General features: G+C 36.9%; 3 protein-coding genes across 4 annotated transcripts in view; all 3 read right to left on the bottom strand.

Annotated features, from left to right (window-relative positions):
• The window catches only part of LOC110451811 (probable phytanoyl-CoA dioxygenase), a 12765-nt gene extending 8515 nt beyond the window's left edge, over nt 1-4250 (bottom strand). Inside the window, exons 1-4 of one of the 2 annotated variants that reach the window (XM_021500008.1) lie at nt 4054-4250; nt 2460-2505; nt 1921-2002; nt 1266-1347 (exon numbers count right to left, since the gene is read on the bottom strand). In XM_021500008.1, the coding sequence (XP_021355683.1) occupies nt 1266-1347; nt 1921-2002; nt 2460-2478 (183 nt within the window). In that variant the 5' untranslated portion in view covers nt 2479-2505; nt 4054-4250. Of the gene's footprint in view, nt 1-1265; nt 1348-1920; nt 2003-2459; nt 3301-4053 lie in introns of those variants that run through there. The other variant, XM_021500000.1, reaches the window with a different exon arrangement.
• A 2841-nt stretch (nt 4251-7091) lies between these two features.
• On the bottom strand, nt 7092-16922 carry LOC110451801 (probable phytanoyl-CoA dioxygenase). Its single transcript, XM_021499986.1, has 10 exons — nt 16836-16922; nt 13619-13663; nt 13066-13147; nt 12517-12598; nt 12160-12270; nt 11222-11313; nt 10881-10971; nt 10612-10741; nt 8606-8757; nt 7092-8188 (listed from the first exon to the last, which is right to left on the bottom strand). Exons 2-10 carry the CDS (start codon nt 13635-13637, stop codon nt 8060-8062), a joined length of 888 nt encoding a protein of 295 aa, XP_021355661.1. The 5' UTR covers nt 13638-13663; nt 16836-16922; the 3' UTR covers nt 7092-8059.
• On the bottom strand, nt 13921-14271 carry LOC110451914. The gene has a single exon (XM_021500144.1). The coding sequence runs from the start codon at nt 14269-14271 to the stop codon at nt 13921-13923; it is 351 nt and encodes a 116-aa protein (XP_021355819.1).
• Nucleotides 16923-17261: the final 339 nt, after the last annotated feature.

The following is a 17261-nucleotide window of genomic DNA, read 5'->3' as shown; positions in this document are numbered from 1 at the left end:
AAAAAAAAAAAAAAAAAAAGGAAACCAAAAAGGTGGGAATACCAAAGTTCATTCCTCAGCAGTGGAAGTGATACTAGCGTGACTTTTGATTATCAAATCTGAAACTTTCGAGATAAACTCTGGAAACTCAATTACGTACCAAAATTTACATATCTGAGGGTAGTTTCCATCGCAACTGGAAAGTTCTTGAACTTATTGAAAAATGAAACCTAATAAAATAAAATAAATCACCCTTCTACACTGTGATTGATGCATCGCGGAAGTTTCTAAATAAAATATCTGCGACATTTGAGGAATGCTTCTGAAACAGTTATGCTCAATCAGTTGAACGGACGGAACCCATTTCTCTCCCACACCTGACAGATTTATCTCCCGTTTTGCCGGTGCTAGATTTATCTGTCTCCGCCCTAGGGTTGAGACGGGGGGATTCCCCTATTCATAACAATGGCATGACGTCACTTCAACAATACAATGACGTCACGTCAACAATCCATCAACAAATTGCCTGTATGTGTTTTGGGTCCATGTTTACCTTTATTTCACATTAAAATACTGTTAGATATGGGAGAAAAATAATCAATCGCTACTGGTTGTGTAAGATAGAGAAATCTCAACCCTCGGACTAAGATTTTTTGTCCAGAACACGGCAAGCCTCGTTCTGGACAAAAAATCTTAGTCCGAGGGTTGAGATTTCTCTATCTTACACAACCAGTAGCGATAGATTCCATTAGTAACTCCCTGCCAACTTTCGTATCCGGGAGATAAAAACAAAGAACATGGTGATGGAGGCTACGGTTAGTGTGACGGTACGGTTACGGTTAGTGCGACGGTAAGGTTACGGTTAGTGTGACTGTAAGGTTAAGGTTAGTGTGACGGTAAGGTTACGGTTAGTGTGACGGTAAGGTTACGGTTAGTTTGACTGTAAGGTTACGGTTAGTGTGACGGTTAGGCTGTATTGTTCGGTTTGTAATGTCTCTGGTATCAGTTTACCTGTAGTACATGTATATGTATGACATTTTTGTGGCTTAGTCTTTGATATTACATTAGTTTTTGTTTCTTGGTGATTTGAATGGTGTGATTTTGAGAAGTTTGTTTCCTGGTTATTTGAATGGTGTGATTTTGAGAAGTTTGTTTCCTGTATTCTATCCTTGCGAACTGAACGTATAGATTGAACAAGAGAATGTCTCCTTCCATAAATTGTTTCCGTACAAAAAATAAAAATAAAATGGTTTTCTCAATCAACGACAAGGGTTGGCACAACCTACGCCAAATCCGTTATCGTTAATGATGTCTGTTTTCTCAAACACCTTCCTCAGGTTTGTGATCTCCTCCTTGTCGAACATGCCCCTGTAAATTAAACAAACGTCCTTTGATAGGGTTTTTTCATATATTTCCTATAGAACATATTTTATTAACAGAACAATACAAATATATTTTTTTTAAATTCAAACGTCTTATGAGGTTAATCGTACCGCGCTAAACATTGATTTGTAAACATTACCATAGCATTCTATGGAAATATATGTTCCATTTAATTACTGAATACGTAACATATTCGAAAACATTTTGGGGAAAATGAAATTGAACACCTCGCAAAGCCTTTCCGTCATATATTTAATAAAGGAAGAACTTGTAGCATTGGTCTCTATTTCACTATTTGATATATAAATCCTCTGTAAGAATGGTCATTAGCATACGTTTTATAACATATCCTAAAGGAAATCTTGTGTAATTATGATACGTATTATATGTTGTATGTGTTATAGGAAGTGTTATCTTGTATTGGTCACTATCATAATTACATTCCTATCGTCTTCCTCACACACAACAAATAGAATATCATGAAAACATAAAAGAATAACAATGAGTATGAGTTTCTTGGAAGACGAGATAATACATATGATGTTGCTAAACACTTACTTGACTAAGATATATCCCTGGTGATCGAAACTCTTCTTCATATCCTGAGTCACCCGGAAACCCTTCGGTGTGAACGAGTACACTATGTAAAGAAACAAAAACAGTGATCGACAAGACGTTTTTGGGTTTTGGGGACAAAAACGCATCCTTAAACAGTGTAATAACCTGTGATTGCTGCTTCTTATGATAGAGAATAGACATAGACACACAGTGACTATATCTGGAATACAGCGAATACATGTCATATATAAGAGGTGGACGCTGGTACATACACTATTTACAGTCAGTTCTTTCCTATTGTTGTTGATATTAATTAGATTAAACCAGCAGAGCAAATAAGCATTTATGGAAGTATACATGATAACGTTTGCATCTATCGTTCTAAATCGAAAGTAAATTTATGACTTCGATTTAAACATTTTCTTATGTTATAGATTATTTCTAGCAGTTTAAAACAAACCATCTGAACAAAAAATACAACAAGAGGTCTAGAGTGTTTTTTTAAAGGTAACCCTTAGAGTTAAACTTGTTCAACTTACCTCCACTCAGTGTCGCCATTATTGTGGTATCACGGTAATATCACGCCTGGAATTACAAAATACGTATCTATGTTGTCACGTGGATACTTCAATCGCCATTTCCCCTGAAAACTAAAATCCTACTCTTCATCTCATCCGCCAGCCCCTTCATCATTAAAGCCAACCCCCGCAATTCATCACACACCCACTCCAACCCTTCATCTTTCATCACAATTCTACCTGTCCTTACTTATTACTCAGCCAAATTCAACCCTTCATTATACAACCAACCCCTACCCTTCATCACACAGCCAACCCCAACACTTCATGATACAGCCAACCCCTACTGTTCATCATACAGCCAACCCCTACTGTTCATCATACAGCCAACCCCGACATTTCATCACATAGCCAACCCCTACCCTTCATCATACAGCCAACCCCTACCCTTCATTATACAGCCAACCCCTACCCTTCATCACACAGGCAACCCCAACCCTTCATTGTACAGACAAACCATATCCTTCATCATTAGGTCAACCCCTGCCCTTCATTAGTTAGCCAACCTCAACGTTTTATCGTACAGACAAACCCTACCCTTCATCACTAAGCCACCTCCTACCCGTCATACACTGACAAGCTAGCACCTCATCACTTAGCTCTTTCACTTCATCACACAGCCAGCCCCTACCCTTCATTTACTTAATCACACAGCCAGCCCATACCTTTCACACACAGACAAGCTAGCACCTCATCACTTAGCTCTTTCACTTCATCACGCAGCCAGCCCATACCCTTCATACACATACAAACTAGCCCTAAAACACTCAGCTCTTTCACTTCATCACACAGCCAACCTCTACCCTTCATATCATTACTTCAATTCGCGCCACTCAGCCGAGCCCTGATCTCCATTACCCCTTCATACACATACAAGCTAGCCCCACATCACTCAGCTATTTAACTTCATCACAGTCAACCCATGCCCTTCATACACAGACAAGCTAGCCCCACATCACTAACTCTTTCACTTCATCACACAGCCAGCCCCTACCCTTCACACACAGACAAGATAGCCCCAAATCACTCAGCTCTTTCACTTCATCACACAGTCAACCCCTACCCTTCATTCACTTCATCACACAGTCAACCCCTACCCTTCATTCACTTTATCACACAGCCAACCCCTACCCTTCATACACAGACAAGCTAGCCCCTCATCACTTAGCTCTTTTACTTCATCACACAGCCAACCCCTACCCTTCATACACAGACAAGCTAGCCCCACATCACTCAGCTCTTTCACTTCATTACACATCCAACCTCTATCTTTCATCACTCAGCAAACTCAATACCTCTTCACTAAGCCAGCCCCTAAACTTCATTCCTAAACCAATCCATACCCTTTATCACTCACCCAACAACTGGTCTTCATTACTCAGCCAATCGCTACATTTCATACCTAAGCCAACATCTACCCTTCATGTCCCAGCCCACCCTTTCAAATTATCACTCAGCCAACCAACATTGCAAGATCAGTTCATCGGAAAGTCATTTAAAGAAATAGTCAGGGAAAACATCCCAAATTAGATATAAGTGATGATGAAGTACTTACCGTGAGATCTCAAGCTGATATTAAGCTGAAGTTAAAGGCGAAGGCAGATAAGGTGTAAAGGCATCCTTGCCATTAGGCAAGTAGTCCGACACAACCAGGTACTAGAGAATGCGTTTGTAAGTTAATTTGACCTGCTTATGAAGCGAGCAGTATTAAACAACTTCATTCAAAAATGGTCTTACATTGTACGTAACAATTAAATTATGACATTATTATTATTTTACATGCTCCAATAGAATGGGTTGGCTTACCATTATAGAATTAGTACATGTAATTAAGCATTGTTAATTTTAGATAGTAGTATAGCAGTGAATATTTCATATATTGCACCTCGACACAATATTCAGAAATCATATCATTTTGATAAAGTGACGTTATATTTGTCCTATATACACTGTTGCTATGACCTGTCCTATCTGTCCTGTTGCTATGACCTGTCATATCTATCCTGTTGGTAGGCCTGTCCTATATATTCTGTTTGCCTCTCCTATCTATCCTGTTGGTAGGCCTGTCCTATCTATTCTGTTGGTAGGCCTGTCCTATCTTTCCTGTTGGTAGGCCTGTCCTATATATCCTGTTGGTAGGCCTGTCCTATATATTCTGTTGTTATGACATGTCCTATATACACTGTTGCTATGACCTGTCATATCTGTACTGTTGCTATGATTTGCCCAATCTATCCTGTTGCTATGACCTGTCCTATCTATCCTGTTGCTATGACCTGTCCTATATATTCTGTTGGTATAACCTGTCCTATCTATTTTGTTGGTAGGCCTGTCCTATCTGTCCTGTTGGTAGGCCTGTCCTATCTGTCCTGTTGGTATGACCTGACCTATCTGTATTGTTGCTATGACCTGTCCTATCTATCCTTTTGGTATGACCTGAACTATCTGTTGTGTTGTTATGATCTGACCTATCTGTCTAGTTGGTATGATCTGACCTATCTGTCCAGTTGGTATGATCTGATCTATCTGTCCATTTGATATGATCTGACCTATCTGTCCAGTTGGTATGATCTGACCTATTTGCCCAGTTGGTATGATCTGACCTATCTGTCCAGTTGGTATGATCTGACCTATCTGTCCAGTTGGTATGATCTGACCTATCTGTCCAGTTGGTATGATCTGACCTATCTGTCCAGTTGGTATGATCTGACCTATCTGTCCAGTTGGTATGATCTGACCTATCTGTCCAGTTGGTATGATCTGACCTATCTGTCCAGTTGGTATGATCTGACCTATCTGTCCAGTTGGTATGATCTGACCTATCTGTCCAGTTGGTATGATCTGACCTATCTGTCTTGTTGGTATGATCTGACCTATCTGTCCAGTTGGTATGATCTGACCTATCTGTCCAGTTGGTATGATCTGACCTATCTGTCCAGTTGGTATGATCTGACCTATCTGTCCAGTTGGTATGATCTGACCTATCTGTCCAGTTGGTATGATCTGACCTATCTGTCCAGTTGGTATGATCTGACCTATCTGTCCAGTTGGTATGATCTGACCTATCTGTCCAGTTGGTATGATCTGACCTATCTGTCCAGTTGGTATGATCTGACCTATCTGTCTTGTTGGTATGATCTGACCTATCTGTCCAGTTGGTATGATCTGACCTATCTGTCCAGTTGGTATGATCTGACCTATCTGTCTTGTTGGTATGATCTGACCTATCTGTCTTGTTGGTATAACCTGTCCTGTGTGTATAGTTGGTTTGTAACCTGTCTTATCTGTCATGTGTGTCCAGTAAGTTTTAGATCTGTCCCATCCGTCCTCTCTGTCCTAGATAACCAGTTCGTTTGTTTTTGTTATCTAATATTGTATATATCTATTTAGAGGTCGAGTTTGATTGGTGCGTTCCGTACAATCTACCGTGATAATCTAACGTGGGGTATTTAGTTTGGTTCTTGTATACAAATGTAGTGAGCTCTGTACATTGTGGCATGGACTATTTAATTAATGTGTTCTGTACAATCTTACATGGGGTTTTTGATTATAAAGATTCTTTACAATCTAGCATGGGCTATTTAATTTGTGTTTTCTGTATAATGTAACGTTGTATATTTGGTTAGTGTGTTATGTACAATCTTAGATCAATCTGACATGGGCTATTTAATTTGTGTTTTCTGTATAATGTAACGTTGTATATTTGGTTAGTGTGTTATGTACAATCTTAGATCAATCTGACATGGGCTATTTAATTTGTGTTTTCTGTATAATGTAACGTTGTATATTTGGTTAGTGTGTTATGTACAATCTTAGATCAATCTGACATGGGCTATTTAATTTGTGTTTTCTGTATAATGTAACGTTGTATATTTGGTTAGTGTGTTATGTACAATCTTAGATCAATCTGACATGGGCTATTTAATTTGTGTTTTCTGTATAATGTAACGTTGTATATTTGGTTAGTGTGTTATGTACAATCTTAGATCAATCTGACATGGGCTATTTAATTTGTGTTTTCTGTATAATGTAACGTTGTATATTTGGTTAGTGTGTTATGTACAATCTTAGATCAATCTGACATGGGCTATTTAATTTGTGTTTTCTGTATAATGTAACGTTGTATATTTGGTTAGTGTGTTATGTACAATCTTAGATCAATCTGACATGGGCTATTTAATTTGTGTTTTCTGTATAATGTAACGTTGTATATTTGGTTAGTGTGTTATGTACAATCTTAGATCAATCTGACATGGGCTATTTAATTTGTGTTTTCTGTATAATGTAACGTTGTATATTTGGTTAGTGTGTTATGTACAATCTTAGATCAATCTGGCATGGGCTATTTAATTTGTGTGTTCTATATATTATAACGTTGTATATTTGGTTAGTGTGTTATGTACAATCTAATATTGAGTATTTAGTCTTAAGATTCTTCACAATCTAACAAGGGGTGTTTAGTTTGTGTGCTCTGTACACTTTTACATAAGTGTATTTTGTCCGTGTATCCTGCACAACAAAAACGTTGTGTTCCTAGTTTGTTTGTGTCTGGTTAGTTTGTTTGTGTATGGTTAGTTTGTTTGTGTGGTTAGTTTGTGTCTGGTTAGTTTGAAATGCACTTTCTAACGTCAATTGGTCCTGTCCTTTTCTGTCTGAGATAACATACTCTGAGTTTTACGCTGTGTCTAAAATAACGTATGTCTGCCCTATCTAACATTACGTATTTCTGCTCTATCTAACATAACGTATTTCTGCCCTAACTAACACAGCTTATTACGCTCTGTCTAAAATAACGTATGTCTGCCCTATCTAACATTACGTATTTCTGCCCTATCAAAAAAGTTCTGTCTTACATGACACGATCCTGCCCTAATTCATAATTACACATGTACAGTTAGTTTATCCTTAACTATCTAACGCCGAGTGGTCTTGACCTTCTTAAAATGCATGATGTCATGTGATTTTTCAAATCTGTTTATGCTAACGTATATACATTATTGGGTGATTTGTGTTGCTATATTTCACGTGAGTTGTCCATATGACTAAATATGATCTTTCTGACAGCAGGTCTGTATATATTCTGTTATAGATTCTGCTGTTATCCATATTTGTCCCTTATCTTCAAAAGATGCAACATCCAGTTTTAAACGTGATTTAAGCATAGGACGGCCCAACAGGACAATTGTTTTCGTTTATACATAAGTCATATTCACCTTTAATTGAACATAGATACTTATGTTACCATCAGAAAATTATTTTGTCATCAATAATTGCACGACTTGCAATGTTTGGAGTAAGAAATATTGCGAAAACGTTGGAGCAAGGGTTTTCTTGTATGCTAAGGCTGTCTTTAAGTATTATTTAAAAAAGAAACTAAAAGTCCTCATTTTAACATCTGTTTATCATGGAAGACACACAATATCCACTAGGAAAGTCTTATACATCTATTTTGGATGATAATCTGATGTTAACATTATATAATCATCAATTACACGTGCCCACAAATCACTGCGTACCTAATGATAACGGTTATATATAATCTGTTCAATCAAATATCATTACTACTTTTCACACTTGGCTTGTCTTTCAAGAATAGCTTGTCCAGCCGTATCTGCTTTGGTCGGGTCCCAGAAATCTTTACCGGTAAAATCATTGTAATTAGTGCAGTTCCTTACAGCACTGTCCGGCACCTGTGGATAAAATGGTCAAATAATCGTAACTCACCGATTTGAACATGAGACATACTTGTATATATTTACCAAATTGTTATATCAGAGACTAACGAATCACATATTACTCGTAAATATACTGATGGGAAGCAAACATATGCTTTAATTGATGAGCAGTATACTAAAAAAACCGATATAAGAACTCGTGTTAAAATGATAAAAATAAATAGAACTAAAGAAACATTTCAATTTCAATTACTTCAAGCATTTTATGTTGTTCGGAAGTCTATATATAAGAATTCTCCAAATAATTTGTTTGAATGAAATATATATTATGTGTATATGAATGACAACTGGACAAAGCCACATCCAATGAAGCGCAGTAGCACCTTGGGTAAGGGCGTGTTGCTGGTCGTTAGACTGGCTGTGGTATTTTACCTTGTGTAGAGGTGTGTATTGTGAGTGGTGATGAGGCACTAGGGCGTTGTTCGCCTTAGTATTGTAGGCAGTAAGTAAAGCCCACCGTCTATCAGCACTCTCATTGCCAGAACTCGTGTGTAACAGGTTACAGTGGAAGAACAATGTGTCACCTGCAACACAATTACAGGTATTACACTGTCAAACTCAATACTATTCCCATGTACATTTGCATTTAAGGTAATTAGATATGAAACACACCAAATCACGGAAAGTTCTGCGACGAAACTGCTAAAATAAAGCATGCATGTTGTGTGTTAAAGTATGGAAGTTTTGCTAGGTACAATATCAGCCTAACCTTTATATACGGACTTCAATCTCACTCAGCAAAACTACACAACACATCAGATTCTAAAACATAGAAGGATCAGATCGGAGGATAGTTTATAAAGAATTGACCTACATGTGGGTCTTGGCATCTACTTGGTAGGATTATAAAGAGGCAGTTCCTTAGATTAGTAAAAATAGAGATACATTGTATGAAAACCTTTATTAATTTGAGAGAAAAAATATTGTCTGTCTGCATCGTATTTATAATGTCAGCAATTATATACGTTGTGCTGATACGGGGAGCATGGAAGTGAGATATTCCAGAATAGATGTATGAGAAGAATAGATCAGGGAAAATCAGAGGGCTGGATGTTATTTTAAATTGGAGGTTTAACATTATGACATGGACAGGTTCAGGAAGCTAGTAAGTAATAATAAGGAGAGAGAAATGGATTAAACATATTAGGATTCATTAAAGATACTAGACGCTTTTACTAGATTATACTTACTTGTTTATCTATTTTCACATGACTTTGCTGTGTGGAATAATGCTAGCACATAATTGTACTATGTGCTGTCCACCAGCATCATTTTAATTGCCATTTTTTTTACAATCTAGCTTTTGTAACAACAATTTAAAAATAAATAAATAATGACATGCAAATATCAATATATATAATATACATGTTTTATCATTACTTCAATTCAATATGATTTGTATAAACTGTTTATAACTGCAAGGAGAGGGCGCTTTAGGCTTTGCCTGTTGCCCAATTCCTTTGTATCTAAGATATGAACAATAAATATTCTGAAATGAAATCATATTTGGAGACTCGAGCGATAAAAACACTCCATGATTTCATTTACATGACAAAAAAAAAAATGGAAAGTAAAGCAGCAGAGTACACGGAGGGGTACAGTTTAAAAAGAAAGGAAACATTGGGAAGGATAAGGGGAGCTCGGCAAGGGTGGTAGTAAATGATCGCGCAAAATGGGGATGTATCCAAGCCTTACGTGCCCCCAGTCTCTACGATGTTAGAAGATAAAATGAATACTTAAAATTAGAGAAGATTGTTCAAGAAATTTTTCAAATATTATATAGCAATACCTTGATAAAATGGAGAATATTTATTTGTTTTCACATTGATTTCAACCGAAATTGCGCACGTCTGATTATGGTAATGAATGATTAGCTTAAACCAAGCAGGAAATATTAACTCAAACGTAAAGAGAACGAAAAGTACAAACCTCTTTGGCTTTGCTAATGCATCGGGGTAAGTCAGGTAGACAATTTAGATAAATAGAAATGGTTGAACTTTGGGGATTTCAATCACAGGTTCTATTCCTGTGTACTTATAACAACAATTGATAACACTATTTAGCATGAATAGTAATTGGCTTACAGTAAATGCCATAAAACGAACTTGTTTGAATATTCTAACAATTTTTTGGAATTTGTCTTTTAACTGAAACGGTAAATTCTTGGACTTTTTCACTGCTGGTAAAATGGCCCGTTGTGTATATGTAAACCCAATGGGAAGAGATTTGTAATCCTGAAAGCGATTCGAAATAAAAGAAATAAAATGAAAATGACCTAGCAGTTGTTTCATTTCATTTTTATCGATGATGAATGGAACAACATTACATTGGCGTAGCAACAATCGTAAAACTAAGTATAAAAGTATAAAACTAGTTACCTGGGTCCATCTCTACGTAAGCCTTAGGGCAGACTTTCTCGATAGCAGACACTCGTTCAGAATCCGCGCGGTTTTGGCCATGTGTGACACCGTGCTCAATACGACCACACTTGTTAGAACCAGGCAGGATCTGTCAGAGACATTTTATGTTAGGTATGTGTACATATAGCTATGCAATGAATACGAAGTTTGAAAAGAAACCAATAGTCTATCTTATGTACAAATCACGCATTGCATCACAAATGCTGTGTTATAATGTAAAATGTTACCTGCAGACATCCATTTGAACGTGAGCATTTGTCGATAGCTATGAACACCGTCATCAAGTCGGGAAACAGACAACTGTTGTGATACCAGTACCTGGGGAGTATAGAGAGGATTGCAACACCATGTCAATGTAACAGACAGATTGCACGGTAATATTTCCATTACTTTATGTGTACTTCGCAGTTATGACGACACAGATAGTGAATAATTGTTATCATGACGTTTCAAAGGCTAAATATTTTTTTCAAGGACAAAAATTAAATTTCGATACGAAAAGACGACTCAACATTGTGGTAGAAACCGAAATATTAGAAATTAATATCATTATTTGTACATTATTTACCCGTAGTCCTGGTGCCAGACGAAGGCACCTCCGCTGAAGGGATCTTTGTAAACCAATTTGGAATGGTAATGGTAAACTTCGTCTCCAAGCAGCTAAACAAATAATACATGACATGATTCGTGAGTTCAAATGTATTTGTTTATTATATAAAAAAAACTATTTCCACATATATACATTCTCTAGTTCGCATCAAAGTATATTCGCAGTGAAAACAATGTGCTTGATTTATTCTACTTTGAACAACCGATACTATAAATGTAAAATGATAATAATAACTTGTGTAACATAAGTCATAGCTGTTGCGTCGTAATTCATTTTGGCATACTCGGTTTATTATAAAATGTTAATGTGTAGTCTAATGTGAATGTGTTACTCTCATTTATCTTTCAAGATACAAGGTGGGAGGCTCTGATGTTGGATTACTTTGTCCCCGGGGTTTGCCGTTTGAAATATTGCTGTAACCAGTACTACGTTAAGTATTGAAGTTCCTGTCATTTAGGGATGTAACGTCACCATCCCCCCTTTGTTGTGTGTCATCAGTAGTTTGGACCAATTTACATTTAAGCCATAGGATTGATTCTTCCTAGGATGACAAAACAGCCGTATGATGTAGTGTAATTCATTTTTTCGCGTGCTGGATCTATTACCAAATATTTTAGGTGCTGGATCTATTACCAAATGTTGTAGGTGCTGGATCTATTACCAGATGCTGTAGGTGCTGGATCTATTACCAAATGTTTTCGGTTCTGGATCTATTACCAAATGTTGTAGGTGCTGAATCTATTACCAAATGTTGTAGGTGCTGGATCTATTACCAAATGTTGTAGGTGCAATATAAAGTATGTGTCTTACGTTCATCCTTTAAGACAACAATCGCAATTAATCATTTTTGACTTCTTGTGAGTACCATGTGATCAAGCGATTTGTTTTGTTCTTACGTCTTCACAAGTATTGACGACCTTCTCACAACGTGCCATCATTCCAGATACGTCATTTCCGGGACTATTCCACAACACCATCCTCCCTTTTTTTCCATCTGCATCTTCCATCTGTAACATCAAATAAAAACAAGTGATTTCACATTGAACATAGCTATACATATAGGAGGCAACCTGTTAGAGCCGTTCGTAAGTGTGACGGGATAGCGTTGGTCTTAAACGTAAAGTTCGTCTTGTGTATTGTGATTGTCATTTATTTAACTTATAGAATTACCTTTTTCGCCATTAATTTCCAAGTACAATATTCGTTATGATATTTCTCTATTGAGCAAGCATATACCGACGGACAAAACTAACTGTAAACCCGTTATCCTCGATGATGTTTCCGTCCTCAAACACCTTCTTCACGTTAGTCATCTCCTCCTGGTCGAACAAGCCCCTGTATAATAAATATTACCAAAGTGTCATTTTTTTCAACATGAGTTCGGTGTGTTTTAAATAAATATATATACTGGCACAATATTATTTAAATATCTAAAAGCTTTTGCTTCACCTTTTAATGATGTGCGCATTACTAAACGTATTGCAAAAAAACACTATTAAAGCATTTCCATTAATTGTTCTGACCTGTTAATGCGTTAATTTTTACCGAACCAAAAATTATCAGTTAGTGAAATAATATTGGATAGAAACATTGCTTAGTCTTTTGATCTTGTCATTAGATATAGGAAGTGTTGTTCAGTATTGTTTTCTATCAAAGGGTTTACATCCTAATTCTTAAAATATTTACTTTTACACAGCAAATAGAACTAACAAAAAAACAAAAACATTTTGATATATATACATAAATTTCTTCATAATCTATAATTATCAAAGCAAATGCAGATGATGATGCCAAACACTTACTTGACTAAGATATATCCCTGATCATCGAAACTCTTCTTCATATCTTTCGTCACCCGGAAACCCTCCGGTGTGTACGAGTAGACTGTGTGAAGAAAAAAATAAGAAATCCAGATCAATAGTTGTATCGAGAATGCAACTGATACGTATTACATATATAGGTTACCAATAAACAGTTAGTAGTAGGGTACAGTAGTACCCATAATAGTGGGTAAGAATAGGATTTTAAACATATTGTTTCCATTTGTTATCTCCCAGTTATTTTTTAATTTCTCACACAATCCGAGTAATCAGTCATTTTTCGAACATAAATAGGTATCCAATGCAATGCATCCAGCGTTATAAGTTCAAAGAAAATGTCTTCCTTTATTTGAGCGATATATGATTTATAGTGGTAATGTCTATCTATTTATATGTTATACTCCACGGAGACTAGAACGACTTTAATGCGTTTAACTATATAAGTTTATAGTATCTCTTCACAACAAAAAATAATATCACAAATATAGAGGATCTCTTTATAATATACCATGTTTATTAGTCTTGTTTAACTTACCACCTGTCAGTGTCGCCATTACAGATGTTTACAGCACGCTTACACCTGGAATTACAATGATATTTCATACAGACCTGCTGTCAGAAAGATCATATTTAGTCATATGGACAACTCACGTGAAATACTGCAACACAAATCACCCAATAATGTATATACGTTACTAATTACAATGATTTTACCGGTAAAGATTTCTGGGACCCGACCAAAGCAGATACGGCTGGACAAGCNCTCTCCATTACCCAAGTATCCCACACTTCATCACTCAGCCGAGCCCTGATCTCCATTACCCAGTCATCCCACCCTTAATCACTCAAACAAGCCCTGGACTTCATTACCCAGTCATCCCACCCTTCGCCACTCAGCCGAGCCCTGATCTCCATTACCCAGTCATCCCACCCTTCATCACTCAGCCGAGCCCTGATCTCCATTTCCCAGTCATCCCACCCTTCATCACTCAGCCGTGCCCTGATCTCCATTACCCAGTCATCCCACCCTTCATCACTCAGCCGAGCCCTGCTCTCCATTACCCAAGTATCCCACCCTTCATCACTCAGCCGAGCCCTGATCTCCATTACCCAGTCATCCCACCCTTCATCACTCAACCGAGCCCTGATCTCCACTACCCAAGTATCCCCTTGCACTTCATCGATCATCCGACCCTACGACCGAATCCATACCCTATCCTTGGTACTCCTGGGTAACACTCACTGACTTTCTCTGCTTTCATGTGATATCTCACGACAAAACTGAAGTCTCGGTGCGTACCAAGTTTGAACAATTGATGTACAAAATTGACCGGCTATGAAGTCACGTGTCGCTCTTCTGTATCCTTAAAGACAGGTGTCAGCCAAGCGTTTGGTAAGTTCTTAACTGAATCAATCAAATAGCTACTCATGTGCTTTTAATAATGCTATGTCATATTCCAGGGGTGCACAGAGCGTAAGTGAGCGTAGGCCCTGTGGTATCGAGAATGCACATACCGTTCATCACACAGCCAACACACCTACTTCGTCTCTAGGACAATAGCAAACGTTCATTACTCAGCGAAACTCTGACCATCAATCACACCAACATCGCTTACCTTTCATTAACATGGTTGGCTTGAAAAAAGTTTTACTTTTAACAGTAAAAAGTCTTAACCACTTGTGATTTGTCAAATTTTCGTTTCACCATTGATTCGTATAGAAGGGTTTCATATATTAGCTATGTTGAAATAGTCATCTCTATTTAAAGTCAATATCAAGCTAGGGCTACGTTAATATACCGAAATATAATCACTAGTAATACGGAGTATGTATGCACTTAATTACAATTTGGAAACACGATGCAGAATTTCAAACGAAGTTAACAGATAATGCCTTATATCGCAATGTCGTCTACTTCAGACTCATTGTTGGTACTGAAATAAAATAAAAAAATGAATCTACATCTGGTGATTTCGACAAATCTTATTACATCAAAATGGAAAAATGTCTATAACACGAACTGTACTATGTTGCAAACAGATGATTCATTTTTAAACAAATGCTTAATTCATATAGACTGTGCCCAAATTAATTTCAGAAACAAAATTACTGCCAACACAGGGGACTGACAGGCAACTAGCAGAGCCAACTACCTTGTTCCGAAAATAATCACTAGATGTATGAAGTAAGAATGCAACATTTCAAAGTCAGCTAATTTTACCACTATTTATAATCGGTTTTATCTGTATATGTTATCAGAGATATTTTATTGTGTATCAGTACGTCATCAATAGCTTCAATAAGTGAATTTGAAAATTAATTAAAAAATCTTGTTTCATTTACTTTTAATTATCATAATTTCATATTTTGTTAATGACAATGACTGTAAAGAACACATGTTTGTATATTATATGTAATACACACAATGAAGCATTTATCTGCCAACAGAAATAAATTGTATAGATATCACGCGCAACGAAATCTCCCAAAGGGTAAAGTGACATGGATCTTACGACACACATATAATAAAACATTTAGTCAGGAAGGTCAGTGTGTGGCTGGTTATTTCAAAACACGCCATGTTGAGGAATAATACACAATAGAAACTTAATCAAATATGTTTACAGTTGCTGAGAAGAAGGAGTTATCAGTCTTATTGACGAGACCATATTTTTAGCTTTAAAGTTTCCCAGATAACCTATCCTGGAAGGAGGTCACAAAAGGGCAAACATGACCTGTGAGACGACCCCTCCGCCGGCATTATCTTACTCACCTTGGAATCAACCAAGTTCAAGTTCGTTATTACTTTAAGTCGGTTGACTTATCAGTTATAACATATATACAAAACAATAAAGAGACAACATACAATATGATACACACACACATACACACATACACACACACATACACAATTCAACTTTTATTCCTTAAGTTTCACAACTTATTGGATAACTATAATTTACAATAAATTACAAATGATATATACATATATGTATTGTGCAATCAACACTCATTATCACTCCCACATCATTATTGTGCATTCAACAATCATTAACGCTCTAACATCATCATTATCATAATCATCATCAACATCATCATCATCATCTGACATTAACAACAACAACAACAACAACGTGTAATCCGTAATGATACAAATGTCAATAATGCATACACAGACATTAATATAAATTATATTGATATGCATGTTTACGTCACTCGTGCCTTATTTGCCTCAAAGATATATCTAGCAAGTTTACGAAGATCGCTGATATTATCAACACTTAGTAACTGTTCAAGTTTATACATTTAAGGATTTCGCCAGTAATATGGTTTTATGTATTTTACTCTCAGAATATGATAATTTCTGCATATTAAAATACAATGATATTCGTCTTCTATATCTGTATTGCAGCTCATACAGTGTCTTTGTTCTCTCGTTATGTTATTGTATCTACCAGTCTCAATAGCTAATTATGTGCAGAAAGACGAAGTTTAGATAAACAGATCCGGTATTTCATAGGAATATACTTTGTCAAATAGTATTGAAGAATATGGTAATTTGCTAAGTGCTTATATAAAATACATTATACACAATGCTAATTCTACACATATCCCAGAACACGTTCACACTGGATAGTAAAGACTGATATTTGTTTCCTAGTCTACACTTGTCAGCATAGGGTCATTTCTAAAGAAAGGACTAAATGAATACATATATTTGTTGAACAACATCGAATAAAAAATGTACGTACCAGAAATAGCGCAAATATATGGGTAGGTCCCCAGTCCAAGGTAAAACTACAAGTGCTGACCAGAGTAGCGCAGATCGCCCCGATACAATCCCCAAGCCCCGCCTCCTGACCCTGATGCCCCGCCTCCTGACCCTGATTCCCCGCCTCCTGACCCTGATGCCCCACCTCCTGACCCTGATGCCCCACCTCCTGACCCTGATCAACTCCATTGTTCTCCACATTCAAGAGATACAGCCATCAATCGAAATCAAAATACTGTAGAAAGGGAGAGGCTGGTATCTTCAACAATTGACTCGTGCTTTTATTCTGGTAGTGGTGCTTACATTTGTAGCACTGCTGACATTATATTTCTTTGGGTAGGCTGTTTAGATAGAATCTGATCACACTAAGGAATATGTCACAGTAGTTATCAGTAACCCCTTGATG

The sequence above is a fragment of the Mizuhopecten yessoensis genome, unplaced genomic scaffold (genome assembly GCF_002113885.1).
Source record: "Mizuhopecten yessoensis strain PY_sf001 unplaced genomic scaffold, ASM211388v2 scaffold673, whole genome shotgun sequence".
Classification (NCBI taxonomy): Eukaryota; Metazoa; Mollusca; class Bivalvia; order Pectinida; family Pectinidae; genus Mizuhopecten; species Mizuhopecten yessoensis.
This window is presented reverse-complemented; position numbering and strand designations above follow the sequence as displayed.

Excerpts from the sequence above, each read along its gene's own strand:
- LOC110451801 (XM_021499986.1), bottom strand. Across the intron at positions 11,314-12,159 it reads TCGTCAATACTTGTGAAGAC|CTGCTTGGAGACGAAGTTTA; the intron begins GTAAGAACAAAA and ends TTATTTGTTTAG. Across the intron at positions 8,758-10,611 it reads TTACGTAGAGATGGACCCAG|GTGACACATTGTTCTTCCAC; the intron begins GTAACTAGTTTT and ends ATTGTGTTGCAG.
- LOC110451914 (XM_021500144.1), bottom strand. The coding sequence starts at position 14,271 with ATGATCGATGAAGTGCAAGGGGATACTTGGGTAGTGGAGATCAGGGCT.